Consider the following 25,429-nt stretch of genomic DNA (forward strand, 5'->3'; position numbering starts at 1 on the left):
ATGACAATCTAGCACCTGACCAGAGTCCTGGGTAATTCTGTTGCTAGTAAAAGCAATGTCAGAGAAAGTCCTGTATTAGGTACTCAAGGTAGTCTGATGACAGAAGTTTCTTTTTTTGTCTAGTGATGTTCAGCAGTTGTCATATATCCTGTATTCTCTTTGTTGAGCTATGCAAAGTTCTTGAATATGCTCTTGGTTGTTCTAATTTGCTATCTTATCCTTCTACAAAACTGGAAATTACATTACTACATTAGTTTCTTGTAGGAAATGCAAAACAAACTTTTTTTAAAAAAAATTTACACAAAACCTTGTGAATTAGAGATAACATACTGTGAACTTTAATACTAAGCTTTTGACCCAAATGTAATCTAATACGAATATACAAACACTGCCTCATCAACAGCTTTATCACTGGGGTTATACTTAACTGCTTTTCATCTTCTATTTAGCAAACAGAAAACTCAGTTCTTCCCTACCCCGTAGTTCACTACTGTCTGATAGACCCATCATAGAACATCCAGGAAAATAAACACAGCTGGAAAAAGAAGTTGGAGAGCCACAAGATGTCTCATTGTAATGTACCACCTGAGATACTTCGAGCAGTCATAGTTATGGCTAAATTACAGATGAGAGAACAGTACACATGGAAGCAGTGATGCTCCATGGCTGGCAGGTATTTCAAATCCCTAAGATGCTGCTGCAGCTATTATAGATAAGAAGTTGTGCCATGGAAATAATGTTTCTAGAGGGATATCTCATAGGTAAACAGCAGTAATTTAGAACTAACTCCCAGCTTCGTTTTGTGTAAAGCATTTCAAGGACATTACTCAAGAGAAACATACAGGGACTGCTTGATACTGGACAGGATGTTCTACTCTTAGCTAGAATATTGGGTAAGCTGCTATTGCAGAAATGCCAGCAAGAGAGTATTTAGCAGGAGAGAGTGCTTTGTAATGTGACATGGTTTTGAGGGAGAAGTGCCATGAAAGACAAAAGAATTGTATATGTTTTATCTAGCAATATAGTACACAGCCTCTGAGCGGTAGGACAGTGCTTTCATCTGTACCTTATGGGCTTCAGGGTAACACTGGCTAAAAGGTCAGATGCGAATTGTGCATCTAAAAACTACAAAACTACACCTAAGAGTGTTTATATACTGCACCACATGTTTTTGTGCAGGCTGACCGCTCCACTAAATTTCATCTTGGATTCTGCAAAGCTTCTCCCAAAGTGTAAAAAATAAATTGTTTTAAAACAGAAGGTTTTCTGCTTTTGTTTTGAAGCATGTTTACAACCTGTCATTACATAACTGAAAAAAAGTGACAATGCAGGTGCTCCAAAAAGTCAGCGATACTGTATTAGTTATTCTAGAAAAAGGTCTTTATTCTCTGGTACTGAAATAAAAAGGCATAGAGTTCTCATGGCTCTCCCATAAATACAACATATGGGGAAAAAAATGTGGTTTCAAGACAATTTCACACATGCAAATACACTAGTACAAAGAGGAGTCAAATCCCTAAGCTCCGTTCTAACATGGAAGTTCAAGATACATTATGCTACCACAGATGTAGGTACAAGGAATTTAGCCTCACCTACACTGTAATAATTCTTTACTAACGGGAGTGCCATACACAAAAAAACAATTTATACTATTGTGATTTCTTTAATGTGATGCTGTGGGAAAGTAAGCCTTGAAAAACAACTCAGAAATATAAAACATGAAGTGAATGATTAACCCTGTCTACACTTACTTTTCAGCTTTTGTCTTGACCTAGGCTTCAAAGGCAAGAAATACAAATTCTATTTGTCTACGTAAACAGTTAATCTAAAGCTCGCATCTTTAGTTTCTTCTAGTGCCCTGTAGTGCTCCCATTTGTTCTGAATTAACTACTTTGTAGTCCTCATCTGATATAAGGTGATATAGGACATTCTCACAGGTATGGGTGCTCCCACTACACGACTGCTTTAAACTAGCGTGGCATTTCTAACGCAACATACAGACAGAACAACCTCAAGAAAAGCCAGCTGTATTTAAATAAACAGTAGCAAGATGTCTGCTGAGAGGTATGTTGCAGAAGTTTATCCTTAGGGCACAGCTTCAAGTCTGAAAGTAAGCCCACTTGATCTGAGCACGGACTTGAACATGGAAGCATCATTCCATTATGCACTGGGTAACAGCAAAGACAAAAACTGCATTTATTTAGGACGTGCTGTAATTATACATCCCCTGTTGTCTGTTGCACTGTTCAGCGCACAGAACACCTTAGCTACTTCTGTAAAAGCATTTCAGTTAAAAGACCTGCCACGTGGTGTATCTGCATGCTTCCACTCCTACAGACTGGGCTGAGACTCACCTATGAGAGAGGGTGGGTTTCATGGAGCTCATAGAGTTCATGGGGGGTTGCATGGGTAGCTTCCCTGGAGGATCGTTCTGCCGGCTTTTCTGGTGGCGAAGCAGCAAGAGCCGTCCCAGCTCCTCACACCACGACGAAAGCAGTGCTGTGTGAACAGAACAAAATGACAGTAAGTGCACAACGGAATAACCGGTACAGCTGAGTGCAGACGCAAGCTACTATAACAAGAGCCACAAACTGAACACACAAGCCCCAGGAGTGAAAAGCTCATCCACGATCCACCACTCACATTATTATCCTATCAAATTGAGTCTGTAATTGCCCTACACTATCATTACAATGTTTTTACACAAGTTACAAACATTCTGCGCAGCCCAGGAGGCATGAGAGAACTCGTCTGAGCTGAGCAGCAAAGAGATGGAGAATGGATGAGGCACAAGGACGTGGGGTAGCTGTTGTGAGTGAAAAAAATGTGGAAGAGTTCATTTCACACTAACAGAAATGTAACAAAAACATACAGAAGACATCATTCACAGAGAGGAGCAAAGGATAACAAGATCTCTTTTCTGTTGGGCTATTTTTGTGCAAAACCTTAATTGGAGAGGCATGAAGAGAAACCCATGTGCCGGAATTCATTTCCAAAACTATTAGCTACCAGTCCTGAATAGATAAACATGAGAATATAGCCACACTAATGTGTGTATACAAAAGTTAGGCACTTAGATCTATATTTGAACCAGCATAACCCGTAAATGCTTGCTTCCATTATGTGACTAATCTTCTGGTCAATAAGGGTACTTCTGTGCTTACAGGAAAATCATGCTTATGATAGGCAGAGATTTCCTAGAGACTAAAAGCTTGCAACTCCCTCTGAAGACATGAAAGGGTTCATTATCTCTGAAAATGGGGCCTTTTCCTTAGGCACCCTCAGTCAGAGAAGACCAGCCCTGTTACAAAACCCATGTTCTTTGGAATAAACAGAGCCTGAGAGAGCAACTGTGAGCGAAGCCTGGCTCCAGTGAGCGCACAGCAGCCTCCAGCAGGGCCCACCGGGCCACAGAGCTGCCCCTGGAGCCCCAGGACCACAAGTGGCTTGGGCAAAACGTTGCTAAGGTATGGTGTGGTGGAGGGCTTCACCAGACGAGGTGCAGACAACTGCACTCGGTTCTGTAGCTGAAACATCCCCAAGTGGAAGTGCTTGGGGTTTTTCATTCTTTCAAGTCTGCTTTGCAAAAACCTCGTAAGAATAAAATGCATTTAATTATTTTAAAACTAAGTGCTTTCCTAGGGTGATGCGAACCGAACACAAGCCAACAGATTGTGCTAGCAGGTGAGAACCAGAAGGCTCCTCAAAAACAAACTGCCACAGCGGTTTAAGGAAGACAGCTCTCAGTGTAATGTTAAGCTCGCAGATTTAAGAGACAAATGAAGAATTATCTAAAATTCAGGCTTTTATTTTCATTTCTTATTTTTTTTCCGATGGTTATCTTTTAACCTAGTAACAAAATCCCAAGCAGTAGCAAACCACCTTCTTTTTTCCGTAAATACTCAGAGGTACTGTCAACAAATACTTAGTAGAGCAAATTCCCAAGGGACTAATTCTGAAGTCCTATTTGTAAGAAAGAAAAAAAAAAGTTTTGCCAAGGACACCCGCGAATATGATTTTTCAGTTTGAGAAACAATCGAAATTTCTTAAGTTTAATGGCCACAAGAAGAACAGTTAAACCCAGACCGTTCCTGTGAATTAATCACATGTTTGGACAAAGGCGATGCAGTGAATTCGTTGCATTTATCAGGCAGAAGGTCAAGAGCGGTGTTCAGGGAAGCAGTTTGGAGCTCTGATGACAAAAAGGGGACACCGCTCCTTTATGTAACTAAACACGGCCACTCCGAAATTGTCAGCCTCACACACAGCCTACAGAGAGTGTTCCCCCTGAGATGTGTGAAATGTTCCAGCACCGAGTGTCAGTCTAAGCTGCTTCTCTATTAGCCAAGGAATCTGTCAACAAGCATTTGATCAAATTATACTCACCTTTTATCCCTGGCATATCATTACTAATGTGGCAGTGACAAAGGCCCCCTCCCCCTTTTCCTGCCGCCCAGATGAAAATCGCTGCCTGGCCGAGCTTCTTCACGCGCGCTACGGCCACTCGAGTGCTGAGAAGAGAGAACCAAGTGTGCTGCTGAACGGTGAACGCAGCCATGTCAGGGTAATAGGGGATGCTGAGCACTGCCACAGCTGAGTGTAATTGCTACAGTGTCAAATGGAAATCGTCCATCTTAGCCGTGGCTTTGATGTGGAGGAGCTGCTCCTTCTGCACACGTATATGCACTTGAGAAATAAGATAAGGAGCAACGACCTAATGGGTCTGAGGACATGAATCCGCAAACAAAGGCCATACCTGCTTTGAAAAAAGGCAGAGCAACTTCTGCAAAAGGAATATGCCAACAAGATAGCACTGCTTCGGCAAGGTGGAGATAAGAAAATATATTAATGAGTTATTATTATTACTAATATCTAGCAGACACGTTTATAAAGGTGAAATGTAAACTGCCAAAGAACAAAGAGGTCCTCAAGATAAGCCAGACAGTTACATTCTACAAGTTATCTGGAGAGGACTTGTGTTTTTGACAAACTAGGAGACTGCAGGTATAAAACGCAATGAATTTACTCATCCCTATCACAGCCCTCATTACTGAGAGGTTTAACCTTTCCTCCCCCGGGATGTTCCGACTCATGTACCATGTATAATAATCGCTCTCTTCCGTTTGTGCACGGAATGAAGACGGAGCTGAGCGCAGCCGAGTTCAGAACCAGCAGCCCCGGGCATCCCCCTGCTCAAGCTGGAGCAAGGACCCTCTGAATGATCCTGTTCTCATTCACCTGAAACGCCGCACTGCCCTCCCTGTTCCTTACCCCATCCACCTCCACCGGCGCTGGCTGGTAGGATGAGGATATACCCCCACATCTGGTACAGCTGCTTTCTGGAGAACATCACTTCCTGTGCTATTCAAGTCAGATGAAACAAACTCAAAATGAATTTACAGATTACACTATTCATCTTTAGTGTACTTAGTTACTGCTTTTTATGCTGACAGTATTGGGCACATCTCAACTCATTTACACTCAAAGCACGAGAAATTCAGTATCATACTATAATGAACAGATAAAGCAGCAAGCACAAAGGACAGCTACAGATGGTGCCAACAGTCAGTCTCTCCCTCTCCTAGCACAGCCAAGCAGCTGCTTTTTCTCCCCCCTCCGCCCCTCCTCCTTGTAAACCAGGAGCACAGATTTTGCAGATGGACCATCCACACCGTCTCTCACAGCCTCTCGCTGCGGCACTTTAATGATCAGATTTAAATCGTGTTCCTGTGCTGCATTGCTACAATGCCCCTTGCATACAATAGCGGAGCTCTCCTGCCTAAGTTGGAGTCAACTGTTGCAGGGGGGAAACAAGATTTCTTTAAGCGTGCACCCCCTTGCCCCCCGTACAAAATACACATGTAAAACACAGCCCGGTTAGCACACCAGAGCTGACATCTTCAACCAGCGTTCAGTCGCAGAGGGCTTTGCCAGCTCATGCCAAAAGATGCATAATAATGGCAATCAAATGACATGCTGACAGTTTAAGTGTATTCACACATTTATTTTGCTTAAAGGAACATGCTCTGGGTTGATTGGTGCAATATTTGACCTACTTTTCTCCATTTGGAAAACCTGTATCATTCTTAATGGGATTGCATTCTACTTCAAACGATGATGTATTTTCGTAGGAATAAATCAATACCGATTTGCTAACAATGACTATGTTAGGAAACCAACACAGAAATGAGCAGCCTCTGCTTTTGCACTTGTGAAATAGAGAAAAACAAAGATTAAAAATAAAAGCAATTTCAATCGCAAATAGCCAACGAGGTCTCCAAAGGAAGCAGAAAAAAGGAGATCATTCCGAGGTATTCAGCTTCCTGCACCCAGCCCCATCTTTGTTTCTCCCTTCCCTAAAGAGGAGTGAAGGCGCACGAATGCCTTGGTGCAGAACGGGACCCACCTCTCCCCATAATACTGATAAATACTCCCACATACCCAGAGCCGGCCACATGATAGCCTCTGGATGCCTCCAACACTTGTAAACACTTTCATTCAGAAACCATAGATTAACACTGCAGTCTATACTCTGGGGGCCTGGGGACAGGAAGGAGTGAAGATTTTTTTCCCTTCAGCTCGAGTGACATTTCAAGCATTTCTCTGCAACCACAGAGCTAAGCTTGGCTTCAAAGAGGAAGGAAGCAATCGTTATTTAATCCCCTGCCTCCAGGAGCCAGGTATTTAGGAACGTGCCAAATATCACAAGATGTGCGGCACCATTATGAGGACTGGCAACACTCCCCCCAAGTATTGTTCATTTCCTGCTAGGGCCCTTTTGTGCCGAAAACCTGTCACACGGCATCAAAGCGGAGATCTCCACCAGACACTCGGCGGCGCGGCTGGAGAAGGCAGGGAGCACCCATAAGGCAGCACCACGGCCCCGGCGAGGCAGCAGTGCGAGCGCGTTGCCATCATCTGCACCAGAGGCTGCAGGCCCTGCGGAGGGCAGACACTGGGGGCACACAGCGTTAGCTCGAGGTGGGGGAGACCCACACGCCGTGCCCGGGCTGCTTGCGCAGTTCCTGACTTCTTGACGACAAAGGCTGGTGGCGTACTTGCGCTCACACAGCAACAATTACGTGATGGATGATGGCGACATGTCCTGAAGGGCAGTTTACAGCCCTGGCATTGAATATTGCACGCAGTCCATTATAATCCTTTTTGGGCAAGGGAACAGAAAGGGAAAGGCAAATAGGCTAAGCAATCAATGCTGCCCGATAGATCCGCTAATGCATTTCATTAGCTGCACACACACCGCCGTCGATAGCTACAGTCCTGTAACCGACTGATTTAACTCAGCGCATTGCAAAGTGCTGCAGTAAGCATCTGGGAGGGAACGAGCCAGTGGGCTCCCTAGAAAGCAAAATACCGAGAAGCACGGTGTTAATCTATTTACCTATTATGATACCCTAGTATTAGTTACAGCTTATCACCTCAGTAAATCACCGCCTCTTGTTAGGGAACGTGCTTAAAGGTGCAGCAAACTGTTATTTACAGGCAGACACTATATTTACAGCTAGGAAGACAGGTGAGGAGGGGATAGGACAACAGCTCAGTAATTTCAATGCCTTCTGCTTCCCAGGAGACTGCTGGAGGAGCACAATAGGATTACCGTTTTCTTGCTGCAGTTAAGCTGCAGTAGATAGTTCAATAGGCAGACTGGCAGACCCGTATTTCTTACTCACTGCAATGAAAATATTAGGGAAAAAGGATGAGTCTGACTTGGAGAACTCTATTCAGCACCACCTCGCTGGGTTGCTGTTGTATCTCAGAATGAAATGCACTGGGCTGAAAACGATTTTTAAAGCCTAAATCAGAAAATCCAGCCTTTTTTCCTGGATCATATCCCCTAATTGTATATTGCTTTTAGAAACAAATTCGTATTTCTTAAACTGAGAATTCCATGGAAAGGGAATACAGAGATACTGAGGGCTTTGTATCCTTTGCTGTATGGGCTGCAACCTCAATACAATTTTTATAAATCATCCTGTGAGATAATTTGATGGGGTGGGAAGGGAAGCAATGAAGAAAGTAAAAAGAAAGGAGGGGAAATAAATATTGTCTTGGTTATTTAAGAACGTCATTCTTTTCACACAGAACAATGCAGAATATATACTGTTTGGAAAAAAAATTAAGAAATGTTAACTAGTTAATGCTCAATGTGCTGCAATATTAGAAAAATAACTCCAATCACATTAAAAGGATGGGATCTTTTTTCACTGTCTTGGGAAAAAGTAGATTGGCTGTTTTCCTCTTATTTTAAAGGCCATTTTTGCCTTTAAGAAGCTGGGAAATAGAGAGAAAGTAGAGAAACTGCTCACCCCAACTACTCCAAGGACTCATTTTCCTGCAGCTCTCGCCCTCATGCACTTGAGCAGAGCCTGGCAGTGGCTGACTAACATGTCAGCTAGTCAGTCAGGGCAGGAAAGCAAGGCCACAAAGGAAACAGGGTGTAACTACCCATCAAAACAGAGTACGGGTGCTTTCCCCTCCTCTCAGCTCCTCCAAGTTACCGCTACACGTCCCAGCCCTCCGACAGACAAGCCCTACCCCTGTCATTACACAGGCTTCTGCTCCCTGTCTGCCTCAATGCCAAGAGCACAAAAGAAGTGCATATAATGCCAATTACACAGCAGAAGCAGTAATTTTTCAACAGCCTGCCTGCTCGACACAGGCTCTCCTCCCGCGGCGCTCCCCGGGCGCCCAGCCCTCCTCGCAGGCCCGGGGCTCAGGCTGCCAGCAGATGCCCTGGGCACGCAGCCAGTGCTTGCTCCCAGGTGTTAGCTCCCACCTCATCCCAGGAGGCTTGCACCCCAGCTGGCTTCTTTTCTGGAGCAGCTGAGGGCTGTGCTTGCTCTTCTCCATCATGCAGAATCCGCCTGAACAGTCCAAGTAAATGGGCTGGATTAAACTGATTTATCTGGAGTTAAAAGTACCGACAGAAAACTGCTCCACTGGCAGAGCAGTGAGGAGAGTCGTGCCTTCGGTACCACCCTCAAACGGACACGGATTTTACCAGCGCGCAGGGAACTGTGCAGAACTGAATTCCCCTGAGGAGCGGGGAGGGAAGGCAGTAACCCCGACAGGGATGTGAAGAGCAGCAACGATTCAGCACTGAGTAACAGTACACAACACGGGTTTTCACCACTACTGTCAAAGCAATGTCCTTTATCACCGCTGTTTCCCTGATTACCACAGCCAGAGCCGTGCCCTGCAGAAACACCCAGCTTCGCACTGTGATGCCCTTACGTATTAGTATTAAAAAACCAAACACGCACCACAGGTCTGTAGCAAAACAGATAACTTGGGGACTGCCCAATTAAACCAGCTGTAATATCAAATCAATTAACAGAGGTTTTATTGAATAACACGCTTAGAGTAAACCTGGGCATTACCTAGCATGTGCTCTGAAGGCTGCTGCATGAGAACGACACAGTGCACAAGCCTGGTCTCCAATATGGGTCCAGCTTGCCTTGGCACATCTTCAGCTCCTCACAAATGCCTCTCAAGACACACGCACATATATATAGGCTTTCCCCAAAGCTCTTGCCAACTGGAACAGGGCATGCTGGAGACACAGATTTGAATGCTGCTATCCTTATCCCATGACTTCACTGGAACTGGGATTTCCCAATTTCCTTCTGCACTTGCCAAAACTTGGCAGAGCATCTTACCAGATTCACTACGTTAACTTTAAAGTAATACATCACAAAACATCACCACAATGGCTCAATTTGGCAAGCACTAAACACACTGTACAGGTCCAGATAAAATACATAAGCAACTCATTTAGGGTGAGCTATACCCACGTTGCTACATCTGAAAGCACGAACCATTATAAAGAGAAGACAAAGCCACTGAAAGGCCACCAGCAAGTGAATCTTGCATACGGCTTTCCAAAAGAAAGGCACTCGAATGGCATTAGACTGCTCATTTTCTTACTCATCCAATTGTGGGCTTCACTGCTCTGGTTTCAAACAACAGCGTCTTTCATTACCGCTGTGTGCTTTCATTTGGTAATGCCAGTTCTCGTCATCCACGGGTTTCACACCTACCACGAGCATTGGAAAAGTGGAAGTGACTCACTTCAGCCCATCTTTGGCTGGATTCAAACTGGTGACCCAGAGGTGAGGGGCTCCATTTCCCTTAATCCATCCCGAGCTCTCCAGTTAGTACTGTAAACAAATTCTGAGCTAACTAACACTAGGACGAACAATAAAAATTGCTTACAAAAATAAAATACCAGAGTCATTTAAGCAGAGTTTCAATGCAGGGAATCCATGTACAGTCAGTAAGATGACAAAAGACTGGGATACGGAAAACCTAGAGACTACTTTCAAAAAAAAAACAAGGGGAAGAACTGCAGAATTAGAGATCCAGTTTCCTGGAGAAAAATAACCCAAATGATTCTAACGGACTAAGAAGAAAGCAAAAAAAAAACAAAACGGATTTGCCAGGAACAAATCATCTCACACTTCTGTACTCTCTTTACACTAGCAAACAAGGCAGATATCATTTAGTTTGATTTTACTGAGGCTTCAGTTCTAATTTACACAACTTTCTTATGAATAGATGAGGGAAATAAGGTCTAGCTGAACACAACAGAAAGTGGCTGGAAACTTAGGCTTATAGAAATGTTACATCATCGGCCAGTAATAAAACTGAGCATAATCAGAGTTTTTGCACAAGTCTGGTCTGGGTCTGCAGCTACTGAATGCTTCATTTGTAGATTTCCATGGTGGATAAAGGGACAGAACATGCTCTGCGTCAATTTATAGGTGGCACAAGATGGAAAGGAGTATTGGTTCATTACAGAGTAAGGTGTTAAAATGATCTTGGCAAGTTGGAGTAGTCTGAAACTACGTTCAATAGGAACAAGTACAAAGCACGACACTGCACACCTTCAGAACAACAGCGTGAGGAAAACCTCCACATCAGGAGTTCTCAGAAATGGAGCTGAAGGCAGCAGCTGTGCAGGGGCTCAGCAGTGCTGCCCTGCTGCAGAGAAGTCCAAGAGCTGCCCTGGCTGCCTGAGTGGTGGCACAGTCTGAGAGGTGCCCGGTTCTCCTTTCTCTCTACTCAACAGCAACGTACCTCCACAGAATGGAAAGAAAAGTCACGAGTGATCAGGGAGAAAATTATCAACAGAACCTGCAAGAAAGGACTGCATGGAGTAGGCTTGTTTATTTAAGATGTGGGGATGTTGAGAGCAGTATTTCCATCTGCAGAGTAACAATGTGTTATCTATATCTGCAGCAGAAGAGCCAAAAAATAAGCTACTTAAACTGCAAAGAGACAGAAAAGACACGAGATAGGTGCCAGGACCACCCTCCTCATGAGAATGGAGTAAGCTGAGGAGGCTCCGTGACTGGAGATGCTGAGAACAGGTCAGAGAAGCAACTGGTGAGAATGGCATTGGCAATTCTTCAGCCACGAGGGAATGGCACCGATGGCTTTTTTGAAGTCTTTTACAGTCCAGTGAATCTATGATTGTGAACACAGAAATCCCCATCAAATAGCTCCCATCTGAGAAGTGTTTCTATCTGGACTGTATTACTATTATTGCAAAAAGACAAGAAAATGTAAAAAAAATGTCAGTTGCAGAGTGGGGACTTCCTGCAGAGGTTGCAGAAGTGGCCCTCCGGACACACGGCTTGCTGGCTAAGTTCTAAAGATGAAAGAAGCTGAGGACAGGTGATGTGCTGAAGGTCACACTGCCTGTGACCTACTGGGTCCCAGAACAGAGAAGATCAGACACCTTCCTTTCTTTGCAAGGAAAAACCACAACTGCCACATCAAGGGGTCACTGCTCTGTGCCCGCATTCTCAATGCCTGCCATGGAACATTTTCGAACAACAACTGTAAAACATCTGGAGAGGCTTTCAAGGAGGAAAAAAAAAAAAACTACAAAAACCACACAACCAAAATTTATAGCAGAAACATGTTTCCAAAGTTAACATTGCACAGCCAGAACTTCTCAGGAGGACCAAAAGCTATTTTAGGAACTTTTGCTTCTTGGTTTTGCAGTCTTGCTCTTAACTTTAATTTTACATTATTTTACATCTTTATGGTAAAAGAATGTTTTATCAGGTGTCCTCAGATTTCTGCTTGATTAGTTTAATACAGCCTTTGCCAACTTTTCTTTAAGTGTTAAAGCAGAAAAAAAAGTTATTTTTCGAAGTTGGGGGTGGCGGGACCATTTTTCACATTATACAAACTTCTGGATTTGAACAGAAATAAGCTGAAAGCACCCTGGGCATATGCACTTATTTTGCTTTTCTTTTCGAAAAAAATTACAGCTGCATATAAAATAATCTCTACGTGCTAAACATGGAAATAGTTAAGGACATTAGCAAAAAGAAACAGCGTACACGAGTTTTTAATTTAATTATTTCTGTTCTGACAACACAGAACAGACCAGTGTGAGCAAGAACTGCCATTTCCAACAGGCCACGTTTCCCAGCTCAACCCCCACTTAATGCCTATGTTTTCTAAGTGTCATTACTTTGCCTTTTCTGTGTCCCACCAGCACTGCAAACTCTGTCATCTTCCCTTTACTAGCAACCTGTTATGCTCTTCTTGTACTAAGGACCTTTTCTTGAGAGCAGCCTCGTGAATTAACATTTAATTAACATACCAAAGTTAAATCCCAAATAATTGTTCCCAAGCTGCACTGCGAACCTGGGAACTATTTTGAAAAATAGACGGGCTTGTGCACCTGAAAGTTTGTTTCTTCTAGCTGTGTTATTTGCCCAAACAATAGATGTTGCCTCCCCCTACAAATCTTGCATTGCTTATAGTCTTAGATTATCACTGACAGCACAACACCACAATTAAATTACAGTTTAAAATACATGACAATCACCTGCTGAATTCATTTTTTTGTTTCTCACCTGAAACACTGCTGTATTAAAGGAGCAGACTTTAAGCCACGGATGCTCTCAGGAAGGTATTCTGATATCCGTACTGCGCTTATTTTATTTACTACCCATAAAGCAAAACTCAGCTATGCTCTGTTACGATTAGAGCCGCACAGAGAACCACAGTTGGCATAAAATAAGAAACTGGATTCAACACCTAAGTTAACCTACCCTGATCTTCAGATTATTTCGATTGCATTTTCACACCAAGTGTTCAGCAGCAGCAGCGCTGCCTTGAGGTATCCATCCCGTCTTCTGCTGCCCGTGCCCATGCCCTGCCGCGCTGGTGCTCCCAGCTGTGCTGAAGCATCTGTCTGTGTGACCACCCCGTGAACCTGACTGGGCATCTCATCGGAGATTTCTTTTTTTTTCTTTCTTTTTTTTTTTTTTTTCCTGCAGACAGTTCTTGTTTGGTTTGATTGTGTCTGCTTGTTTCCAGCTCGATCAATTCCCTGACGCAGCTCGGGGCCTGGCCCCAGCAGCAGGGCCCCGGCACGCTGCAGAGGCAGGGGCCAGGCAGCTGCTTCTGTGCACAGGCGCTGTCTGAAGGCACAGCACGGCACGGCACAGCATTGGCACAGCACGGCACAGCATCGCTGCTCCTGCTCAGCCTGGTCACCCCGGCAGCGCTGCGAGCACGCAGCCGATGTCAGCGTCAGGATGGTTTTAGTTAGCACCTTAATGTCAACGTCAGCCTCAGACAGATTAGAAATTGCTGTTTCTTTGTCTGCTGGGGAATGTTTGTTTTTCACATAGGTGGAAGGAGATTATCTACGGAACAGGTAAAAACATGAACATGGCTAATTGCTTTTTCCATGCACTCAGGGAAGAAGGCAGTAACAATCAGAGCCCACACTGATTTTTCAAAACCTTTCTTTTCTCTGTCTGAAAATATGAAAATTGGGGGAGAGGGAAAGGGTTACTTGCGACTAGCTCATCACAGAGACATTTACAGGAGAGCAGCCTGCCGCAGTTCTCACAGAGGGCAGCTGGCCCCCTCTCCCCACACAGAAGTGCCGTAATTTCAGGACCAGAGTGCTACAAGATAATGCCATCCCTGCTCCTGCCATCTATAAATAACAACTGCATTCGGATCCAGCAGAGTCACGTGGAAAAGCTGGCCAACAATACATACATGCGTGCGAGCACGCATTTGGAAACCCAAATAATTCTAATAATCTTGCATGAAACAAGCTTCAGCTTTCCAAATTTAGCTCCGGTCCGTGCACTCTCTATGGCTTGCAGAGGCCCGCTATTATTTTTTCCAGCACTGCTCTTCCCCTGGAAGCTGCTGACGAGGGCATTAGCTGGGTATTGTGCAGAGCCACACCGTGCGCTGCTGCGCGCACACAGGCTGCTCACAGAGGCAGAGGAGAATCAATTCCTCCGGCAGCTCTGCTAAGCCTCCCTCCCCTCTTGTTGACATATTGGCTCAGCCACTGAAAAGGCGAGCGGGCCAGGAGGCAGGAGGAGGCAGACGGCGCAGCATGGATGCCGCGCAGCCGAGCGCTTCTCCTCTCCTGCGCCGCGCTGCAGCGAGAGGCTCCCAGCCTGCTGCCAACCTTGCAGGGGGAGGACCGGGGCGACAGAGAAAATGAGACAGTCCTAACGACACGAGGAACCCGGTTTTAGGGCCAATTTCCACAGCAAAACTGGTTAGAGCAGTGGAGCAGTGCAAAAGAATGATTTTTTTTTAATATAGTTTGAATGCTTAAACAATTCCACACAGCATTAGTGGTGAACGCAAATAGGAAACCATTTCAGATCAATTGTATGCGACTCACGGGGTTTTTCTGGGAAAATGACTAGAATACAACCTGACACGACCAATACAGCCTACAAAAAATGTTGTTTATCCAAGACAGAAATACCCACAAGACATTACCGGGGTAAGATTTTCATCTTCAGAAGCTGAAACTGAAGCGAGTCTAGCAAGGAGAGGGGGGAGGAGGAGGGAGAGCAGCAAGGGACGTAAAGGATTTCCCCAGCCCTCAAACCCCGTTGGTTCTGCAGAGCTTTCCACAAGGACAGTGTTTCTGTTTCACAGCCTGCAGAAAAGCAGCAGTGTGTATCAGCACTGAGCAAACATCCTATCTAAATAGCAACCGAGTCTGGTTTATGTTCCCAGAACATCTGGATAAAGGGAATCAAAACGGACATCAGATCACCAAATATTACTACAAAACACCCAGCAAGATGCTATCCAAGCAGATGGTAAATGAAACTGTCTGTTCTTGGTCGGAGTCATCTTGGATCAACTCCTGCTCCTACTGAAGTTGGCGGGAAATGCTGTACACAGTTTTAGTGGCAAGAAGGCTGAATCCCTTACATTACCCATCTGACCCTTTTACTGAAAGGCACCATTTTAAGTGCACTGTACAAAAGATAACTTTCCCTCTAAGCACTAATGATTACTTTTGTATTAGTTCAACAGATGACGATCTGATTTCTGGGACGTGTACTAACAGATTACATGGGCAAGGGACTAAACCAGAGGGTCAAAACCAAGAGAAATGAGAGCAGAAGACACTTCGTTGGAGAGAGATAAGGACTCAGAAATGTCGGCAGAGATGCAATTATTGCCTGCAGCCTGTGCCTGGCTATTTATTGTCTAGGGACTACATGAACGGCCTTTTGCAAGCACAGAACTTGCTCCTTCCATAAGGAACTTGAAAGAAATGCAATAAAAGTTCAAAACCAGAAGGCATGGGCAAAAGTTTCTCAGGGAAATTAACGCAGGAATGTTTTCTGGAAGGAGCTGGTTACTTGAAGGGCTTGAAAGAAAGAAGGGGTTTGCAGCCAAGTGTTGGGAAATTTTCTCTAAAGGGAATAGACTGAAGTAATTTTGAAAACATGAGGGTGGAGGAAGAGACGGAGGGAGCCTCGAGAGCAACAGAAACAGAAGGAACAAGGACGAAGGCAACAAGGAACAGATCGAGGGCACTGCCTGGGCCTTTAATGAGAAGAGCAGGTAAATACAACAGCTCCAAAAAAGTGTGATTTTTTTTTTTTTTACTGCACACTTCTGGTGTTGTCTTATACTCTGCAAACAAGTTTTATACTACATTTTCTTCCTGCTTAGAGCCCACATGTATACCTATCTATGGAAGAAAGCAAAAGAAGCCAAATTGTCTGAATTTGGCCAAATTCAAATAATAAATGCATGCAATAGCCCATCTAATCTCACCTACAGTAACATAAATAAATTTGCACTAGCAGCTTGCAGTTTGGTGACATGAAAACTAGGAATTACAGCATTTTAAGTTCCATGTTTTGTGTCAACCTTTATTGCCTGTGGGGTAAAAGCTGCTCCACAGACTTGCTCCTGCTCGTGTCTCCACACACATCATCCTTGCAGCTCTGCAGTAGCACAACCCGCCTGAAAGGAAAAACTGGCTGTTGAGAACATCTGTTTTGTTCTCTCTTGGATTTCAAGCTGATTGTTTGAGATCAATTCAGGATACCGGCTCAAGTTCCAAAGGCTGTCAAGAAGGGTTTAAAAAAACATAAAATACAGGCAGTGCAGCTTGGCTGTGGTGCTGGCCAAAAAAATGGTAAAAAATATTTTTTAACTTCCTACACAACGTAGTTGTTCTCCCTCTGTCTTCTGAGTCATATCTGTTCGTGCTACTAAGAAAGCCCCACAGAGCCAGTATCACTATGGAAGAACAAGATGTATTTTCAACGAGCCTGTTAGCTGATTCCAGCTGCTGCAAAACCTTTATTTTCAGAACTGATAAAAGCAACAGAAAACAAACAAACAAACAAACTGTGAATTTCAGGTTTCAGATACTTGAATTTGTAAACTAGGGATATATGGTACAGAAAGGTAACAGGAGACAGTGAGTACTTACTCTCTGTCTAGCAAGACAACTCTTGAGGGATGGCACTGCTTCTTTCTACTTCATATTGCCTTTACAGCTTGAGCCACAAATGCTACTGGAACTTCTAGCATGACCAGGTGAATTCTATGTATTAACACTAATTCATAAAAGTAAAAAGATAATTAAAAAAAAAAAAGAACAGGGCAGAAAAATTCCAAATTGCAAAATGCAATTATTTTGTAGCAGTATCCCAGATGAGGTGTTTTTCAGATGCAGAGCTGAGCACGGCCATGTATCAAGCCCACACAGTCTAAAAGCCATACATGTAATCAAAGTACTATTCGTATCTGCAAGTCGCCGATAAACACTAGCTAATCCTCACCTAATCCTATGGAGAGAACATCATCCTAGTTTTACCAAGAGGGAAACTAAGGTACTGAAATAATCCTTTTGGGAAAACACTCAGGTTAGAAGGCCACAGAGACTGGTTACTACCTAGAGATGCAGTGAAATCCCATCCAGGTGCTGCCAGGATGACGGAGTCTGAGGCTACTGACTGGCGGGTCTGCACGACAATTTCTGTCCATTCAGACACATTTCTGCTGCCGAGACTATTTCCTCTCCTTGAGGGACCTTTAGGGTAGCTGTTGACAAAAAGACCACGCAGAAGAGAAGAGGTTTGGCCGTGACCACAGAAACAGGATTTTCACATCTATAGAACAAGGTCTTGAAAAAAGAGAAGAACCGTTCCAGAGGGTAATGCCCGTCATTAAGGACATACATTCACAGTCATCCATGGCATCCTGAAGAGAAGAGGATCAATGCACTCGACATCAGATGTGGGATTAGAGCTCAGAGGCTCTTTTCATAGCCTGGATGCAGACCACTAGACCATGCTAATCTGACAGGAGGAGTTCCGGCAAGCCAGCCGAAAAAAGCACAGGTTCGTGTTGCAGAAAATGAACCGGGGATTCTAAAACCTCTTCACAAATTCTTGCACAAGCAAATGCACCACCGAACACCAGAGAACAAATAATAACAAAGCAGTAAAGGCTGAAAACTGTCCTTTTTAAGAGCACTTCCAAGCACATGCACGTGCATGGAATGTGTTTGACAACCAAGAGCCACGATCACAGAGAGCTCCAGCACCAGGCCAGCAACATAAGCCAGAGCATCACATAGAGGAAAGAGGGTTCAAAGCTGAAGACTAGGATCAAGCAATCAAAGCCTTACAGTGAAAAAGTCTAGTTCACTGGAGTATTTATGAAAGGTAGTATCTCAAAGCTTTCATGGAGTACAGAATAAGCCCCTGCTATTACAGACTGGAATAAACTAATAGGAAAGATATCTTTAAGGAAGCCTTATAAAGCAAAAATGTATTTCATCCTGGGAAGATCTAGGAATCAGTAAGGATACGAGAACACAACATGGGTAAGCCAACATGAACAGCTCTGTAAGATACAAGCGGTATGTTAAAAAGGTATAAAGACTTCATAAGGCAAGACTGGAAGAATGATTACACATTACAGCAAATGTTACTGTAGGTATTATGAAACACATGACATCTTGCATCAGACAGGCTCCTGACTAACAAGTTGCTGCAGACAGACACTGATTTAAAAAAAAATATCAAAAAACAGCAAAACCCCCAGCCTGGACCCTTGTGGGCTAAGGTGAGGGAGTGATGGGGGCTATGAAGCACATTCACTATACTAATGAGAGATAACAACAGAGCAATTAACAAAGAGCACCCTAACCTCATGCAACTGATGCTGCTGTACGTCTGCAGTGCCTATCCCAGATGAACTGTTCATGAATGGCTAGAAATTGTAAGGTCTTTGCTAAAACCCTCTTTTAGGAAAAGTGAGAAACGACACTGGATCAAACGAATGCTCGGGTAAGTTTGGGATTTTTCCATCCGTCCTAGGCAATGGGGAAAGCGTCTCCAGCATGCCTCCTTGTCAAACACACTGTGCAGGGGTCAGGGAAGCGCTCTCCATAGGTATCCATAACTGAAGGGCAAAAAAAGTAGTACGTTAAGGAAGGTGAAAGGACTAAGGCATAAATCTGCTCAACTCTTGGGAGCAGAGCGTGCCTCTTCAAATGTGTATTTGCAGTGCTTAGCACAACAGGCTTTCTGATTTTGGTATGAATGCTAATGAAATATTAATAACTAATAAGGGCAAATGCCTTAACCTCCACAAAGCAGCACATCTGTAACTGGCATTTTTAACGATGGAAGAACTGAGGATCATAAAACAAAACAAAACCAACAAACAAAACCATCAAAAAATAAAATGAAATATTAGTGATAGCACCTAAATCTTGCAAAATCAGAGCTACCTCTAATTATTTGCATAACTACAGCAGCCAGTGCTGCAAGGGCGCATCCCTCTGTTTGCACACCTCTAACCAGCTGAACTCCAGCAGTGGACAAGGAACTGATGGAAATAAAGGACACCAAAAAGTTTTGATCCTTAGAAGGAGAAACTGAGATGTTATTTCATGTGATTCAAATCAGTTGCAACATCTCTGCTGCTATCCAAACTTTTTCAGGTTTTACAGCTTTTTCTTCCAGAAAAATTAACTACGAAGAATTTAAAAAAAAATCATTTTCCTGAACACGTACGCTGGGTGTTAATCCACTACTTGCAAACTGTATTCCACTTTGCACACTTATGGTAAAGTAAGTTGTGTTCTATTTATATTAGATCAGTTCAACAGCAACAAACTCAAAACCTCTCCTTCAGCAACCTCTCAGCTTCCACATAGCTTCAGGTGGGGAGTATCTCTCGCTTCGGACCCCAGAACATCCGAGTATCCTGACAAACACCACGGGAGGAGGCACCCACTAGTGTAAATGCTGATTTTATTTCTATAGGATATATTATACATTTGAAATCCAAACATACAAATTGTGACTAGGCAGTGATACTATGACCTGTTTCTGCTTTCAGTGTGATTTGTAATAGTTACAGAAAAGATCTGGCTTTGCTGGTGCTGCCCGGCCGTGCCGGCACAGCTGGTAAGTGGGGATGGCGCCTGAGCACGCTGCTGAGCGCTCAGAGCTGGGAGCAGTTCAAACACGGCCAGCCAAGAGGAGGTCTTCGGAGATTTTCTCTTCTCCAGCCAAGGAGGTCCCTTGTGAGAACTTGCAAACCACAGTTATTCAGCCACGTATCAACTTAGCCAACTCTGGGTAGATTTAAAAGAAAAACAACAAAAAGCAAAAAACCCCTGATGACTTTGCTACTCAAAGTCCAGCGTCTTGCCAAATGGGAACACAGTTTCTTCAAGGAAGAGGTCAACAGACATTTTTTCCACACACAATGGCCTAGCCTGTTCTCTGAAATATATATGTAAAATTTATATGTAATTATATATATATATATATATTCATTCTTTCTTTCATCTTTCCTTCTTTCCCTCTTCTTTTCTGTCCCATGTAGATGCCCACTCTGTTAAATTTCAGCCTGAAGCATTAAAACCCAACAAATGGCTAAGGACCTGAAAACAGTCTCATGATGGGAAGGATGAGCCCTAGCGATCCTACCTTTGTAACAAATATACCTAAAATTGAGCTCCAACATCATCAGCTACTCATATAAGACTAATAAAGAGTGCTATGAAAACCTCTTTAAATCCACCAAGTCTGAACACTGAAAATTATCTTTGCAGCTGCTGTCCTCAATTCAGTACTACAGTACTGCTTACAGCACATGGCGTAAAACCTTGAGAAAGATTCCAACCTTATTATTTTGGTCCCCTTTTGCTCAGGCCAGCCTTTTCCTGACTCTATTTACTTAAAAACAACAACAAACCTTCCCTGGATACATTTTCTTAAGCAATGAAACTCGGCTACTGCAGGATGGGCATCTGTCAAGGACTTGATATCACAATCCTTTTTCCTCTTCTCTTCATGGGTGCTATGAACCATTACAGTGCATCCCATAATTCCAATTCATACAAAGTCCTGGGAGGGGTTTTGGTGGTCGTGGTAGCAATGGGCTAAGTTCTGGTTGTGTCTACAAACTGTAACATATGGTAACATCCCCAGTCCTCACCAGTGCGCAAAAGCCACTGATATTTTTCTTTTTTTTTTTTTTTTTTTTCCAAGTAAGAAATCAGTAATTTTGAGAGCTATCACAACAGTGACACAACAACCTCTATCTAACTGGAGAAAAGTTCAAAAAGGGAAAGCAGACAAACAAACAAAAAACAACAATAAACCAACCAAAACCACAACACAAGCAAAAGCACCCAACTCCCCCAAACTCTTCTCCTGCCTTATGCCATCACCAACCCACCAGCCCAACCCCCAGAGGCCAGCAGTGCTGGAGACCCTGAAGGTCCCCTACCCATGCAAGCCCAGTCCCTTGACTGGTGCAGCGGCAGCGGTCCCGTCCCCAGCTGTCACAGCACGTCAGGTTGGAAGCCGTACACCCCAGCCACTGGCAATGGGAACAAGCTCAGGGCTCATCTGAGGTGGGCCCCTGAATGTGAAGCCCCTCTGTGCAGCCAATCTGTCGGCAACTGCCAAGTCACCAGCCAGATTTTTTTTTTTCATTTTTTAACTTCTGACATTGCTGATACCAGAGAGATACTTAAACTGTAGCATAAAAGGGGTCTCTTTCTTGTAACAAAACAATTATTATTATTTATTTATTTTTTACAAGTTGCGTCAACTTGCTGGATTGCAATTTTCAGTGTTAACAAGTTATTTTACCTTTTTGTGAGAAGCTTTTTAATTTTTACAGCTCCGGAAACCGGACTTCACAAAGCAGATGTCTCGAGAAATGATCAGCAAAGCTTATAAAACCCTACTGAAACTGATAGACACGCAATTAATAGCTATTAGAACACCTTGCAGGCGAGTTTTTTTAAAAAAGTTACACCAGAAATGTTCCATAAAGGCCAGTCAATTTTGTCACTATAATAGATTGTACTGCATGTGCTTTTTAAAAAGTTAAAACACAATGAACTTTCTCAACACCTGCAACAAAATTGCTTTATTCCCATGCTGTGTATGGTAAACCACAAGGGCACGGATTCATAACTGGAATAGGTAACAGGATGAAATGCAACTGAAGCCAAGCAAGCTGGCACTTTATAGCAGATCTCCCCTGACTCGGCTCCACAAGTTAAAATGGACACAATTCCAACTGACCTCTCTAATTAGGTCACAGAGGGCCAAAGTTGCTGAGCATATATATTACAGTAACGGGTCTTAATTCAGAATGAAACCATATAATTGTACAGCATTCTTCACAAGGTGCCGTAAGAGGTAGAGAACAACAGTCTGAAATACAAATTCAATTCAAAGTCTGAATTCGATTCAGTTTTTGACTTTCTGTGCAAGCATGAGTCAGCTCTTGGGAGATGAGAAAACAGAACAAAATTTGTGCTCTACCAGAGATGCAGCGTGCCAGGCTTAGCAGAGCCTAGCCGCACTGCAAGATGATCTGCAATACCATCAAGAAGATGACCAACTGGACAAGTATCCACTCAGGACCTTAAATCAGTTTCAGGCTATCAATGTATTTAAAAATAAAATAAAATTAAATAAGCACAGAAAGTGTGCTTTGGAGAAAAGCCAGTTGTAGCACAAGTTGCTTTGTCTGCAAGTCCAAAAATACAGCCTCATTCACTCACAAGAGAAACTATTCATGGACAGAAAGAACACTGCATAATTTGTAGGTCTTTGCGGGGTTTTTTTCCCCCCAAGACTCCCTTTTCCTAGAAACAGCATGAGCCAGACAGAGCTTTCTGCCCCCCTACCAGTCTTGAATATTTTAGGTCTTGTATGAGTGAATCGTAAAGAGCTGTGACACAAAGTTCAGTTTAACTAACTGCCAAACAGGAAAGCACTCATTACTCATTTAAAAGCATCCTTTGTGTAAATGACTAGAGGAGAGAATGATGAATTAAAAAACATAAAAAAATAAAATGAAGTCCCACACAGGCAAGATGAACAGAGTCCATCTATGCAGCGTGGTGTGAGCAGCAGGCAGACACTGCTTTCTCCTTTATCTGCTTTCTCAAACTGACCTTGTTGATCTGCAGGATTGTGAGTCCCGATGTCGTATTTATAAACACAGAGCACAGCAGCCAGCCGACTGGCTCGCAAATGTCAGCCAAGCTCCTGCCTTTACTTTGCTTTCAAGGCTCTGATTGCTGACAAGAAATCTAAGCTTTATGAAGAAGACGTTTGAAAAGTTTGTTCAAGGAGAGGTGCACCAATTAGTATTTGTTAATAAGGATGGCTACGGCACCATTCAAGAGCTGCAAGAGCAGAGGGCTGTGCTACAACTCAGTTTAGTGTGGGAGCACAGAGGATACCAGCTACCTGCATTTTGCACTGACAACAGAGCCAGCCATGGTAGCAAGGAGTACTGCCCTTCTTCGTCTACGCAGAATTTGGCTGGCCACTGAATCCTATTGCTTTCTTTAAAAGCAAAACTTCTGAGGAGTCCCAGCTGAAAGGGCTTCCAAACAATTACCTTGATTTAATACCCAGAAACGTGTAACTGAGCAGCATGCAGCAAAGGCAAACCAGTACAGTCCTCTGAAGATGTCAGTGAAGACGTGCCCCAAGTGAGGCACGTTCACGTCACCCATCTGCTCGTTCGAAGAGCCTGGGACCAAGCCCCTTACAGGAGGCTCCCAAGAAACTATGCAGCCACCAGATCTGTGGCAACCTGCGCTGTCACCAGCTTGAAACTGCTTAGTAGGAAACACCACCACCACCAAGCAACATCAACAGCTCTCAATATGGCAAACGATTGCCATACAAAGGGGATCAAAGTCACGTCAAAAAATATCAGTGTTTAATACATTCACCTAGTCTCTGGAAAAGAGCTTGAAAGTAAAATGTCAGAACTTGCAGGTGACACATTTCTGCATCAGAAAAAGACAAGATGGGGAAGGAAACAAGGTGTATGGGTAGCTGGATGCCATACTACATTTTGTTTTGATGAATATGAGCATTTGTACCAGCTTGAAGTGTGACTGGGTTCTAAACCTGTAAACCTTTTGAAAAGAAGTGAAGTTTTTTACCTCTGCAATGAAAGCAACATGTATACACTTCTTGCATTACTTAAAGTAACAAGATTAGTTTAAAGCAAAACAAAACAAAAAAAGGCTGAAAACTCAGGATTAGCATGCTGAAGTCCAGAAATTAAGAAGTGAATCATAAAGACTGCTGCCTATGTAATGCACTGGAGCAGTGCATTTTAAATCAATCTGTTCATTCCAGGCAATGTGTATATTGGGACAATTATTTGTTTTCCTTTCTCCAATGTTTAGTCACCATAAAAACCATCTACATGAAAACAGCTTGTGCTTTACAGTTCTGATGAAGCTTATAAAAAATTAATAGAATGTGAAAAAGGAAACACGATGATGCACAGAGATTGTATGTCCAAAAGACAAGAGGTATGTGCAGGTCTCGTTGATAAGACACTTAGTTAACACCCGGGGCAGCATTTTAAACCTAAAAGTTAAATTGTAAAATGCATATCAGGAGTCATTAGCTATCATGCCAAAACTAAAATGCCATGGATTGAAGAAAGGATTTATGCAGTGGTTTCTCTGTCATTTACAGGGAACAGGAGGAACAATTACAGGAAAATAAGCAACTCTGCTAAAGTCTTGAGCATGCTCAGGAGAATGGCAAAACCTGCAGCAGTAACAGGAAGGATGGGGTTTTGTGTGCCAGGTGGGATTCCGACTGCTTTCCGAGGGCCAAGGACACTGACACCCTCTCCATCGCACAGACAGCACAGGGTTTTAGCTCCCCCCGCTAGTGCCACATCCATGTGTTTCCTACAGAGGGAACGAGGACATGACGGGGCCATGTAACCACTGCAGCTCACCGAGTAGGCCACAGTGAGGGGCAGATCCAGTCCTCATGCCTGAGCCTGGAAAGCCAAGTGGGTTATTAAAAAGAAGCTGGTAGGAGTTCTCCCAGCTCATCTGGGATTTCCCTGCCTTCTCACAGTGACCTTACGCAGCATTGCTCTTTGAAAATTGCTTTGAATTAGACGAGCAGATCTGTTTTTCTACCTTCTCAGCAACAGATACTAAGGTGTTCACTAAATTGCCTTCTGATGCCTTATTTATAACACTCTGTTTCCTCCGAATACCTTAAGAAGTGCAAATAGGCAAATCGCAGCAACACAATCAAGGTAAAAGCAGTCATGGAGAATGTAGTCTGGAACTGTGCTTGCATGGTAAATCCTTGCCTTACGATTTGTTAACAACGTGGGAATTAAACTCTGATAAGCAACTGTAAAAAGGTGCTTTTAAGGTTCCTCATTTATTCTCCTAGGACTGTTCTAAAACATGCTACAAGAATAGGAAACTACTGTGAACTGATGCTCATTAACACCAAGGGCTGGGGAAGAAATAAAAGAAATCACATGCAGGCAGCAAATAATGAGAATAAAATCCTATTCATCTTTTAGAGCAGTATGTATTTCATAGCTACAGATGGTAGAACTAATAGATAAGGCAGAAAAAGATCAGATTCATAATTGTAGATCCTGTTTTGAGAGCAGCTCTTTTCTAATAAAAAAATCAACTTCTGGACTTGAGAACTGTGCCATCACAGCGCTTTGTCCTGAGAGGAGAACCCCACCTACTGCTGAGTGCTTGGAGGGGGACGTCCTGCCCCTGCCAGCA

The 25,429-nt window shown here is 43.4% G+C and overlaps 1 protein-coding gene across 13 annotated transcripts in view; it reads right to left on the bottom strand.

Moving 5' to 3' along the window:
- The window catches only part of ZMIZ1 (zinc finger MIZ-type containing 1), a 346,051-nt gene that overhangs the window by 50,563 nt on the left and 270,059 nt on the right, over positions 1–25,429 (bottom strand). For all 13 annotated transcript variants that reach the window (XM_035330680.1, XM_035330686.1, XM_035330677.1 and 10 more), the window contains one exon: positions 2,355–2,499. In XM_035330680.1, coding sequence (XP_035186571.1) covers positions 2,355–2,499 — 145 coding nt within the window. The remainder of the gene's footprint in view (positions 1–2,354; positions 2,500–25,429) is intronic.

Source organism: Oxyura jamaicensis, chromosome 6 (genome assembly GCF_011077185.1).
Source record: "Oxyura jamaicensis isolate SHBP4307 breed ruddy duck chromosome 6, BPBGC_Ojam_1.0, whole genome shotgun sequence".
NCBI classification, from domain to species: domain Eukaryota; kingdom Metazoa; phylum Chordata; class Aves; order Anseriformes; family Anatidae; genus Oxyura; species Oxyura jamaicensis.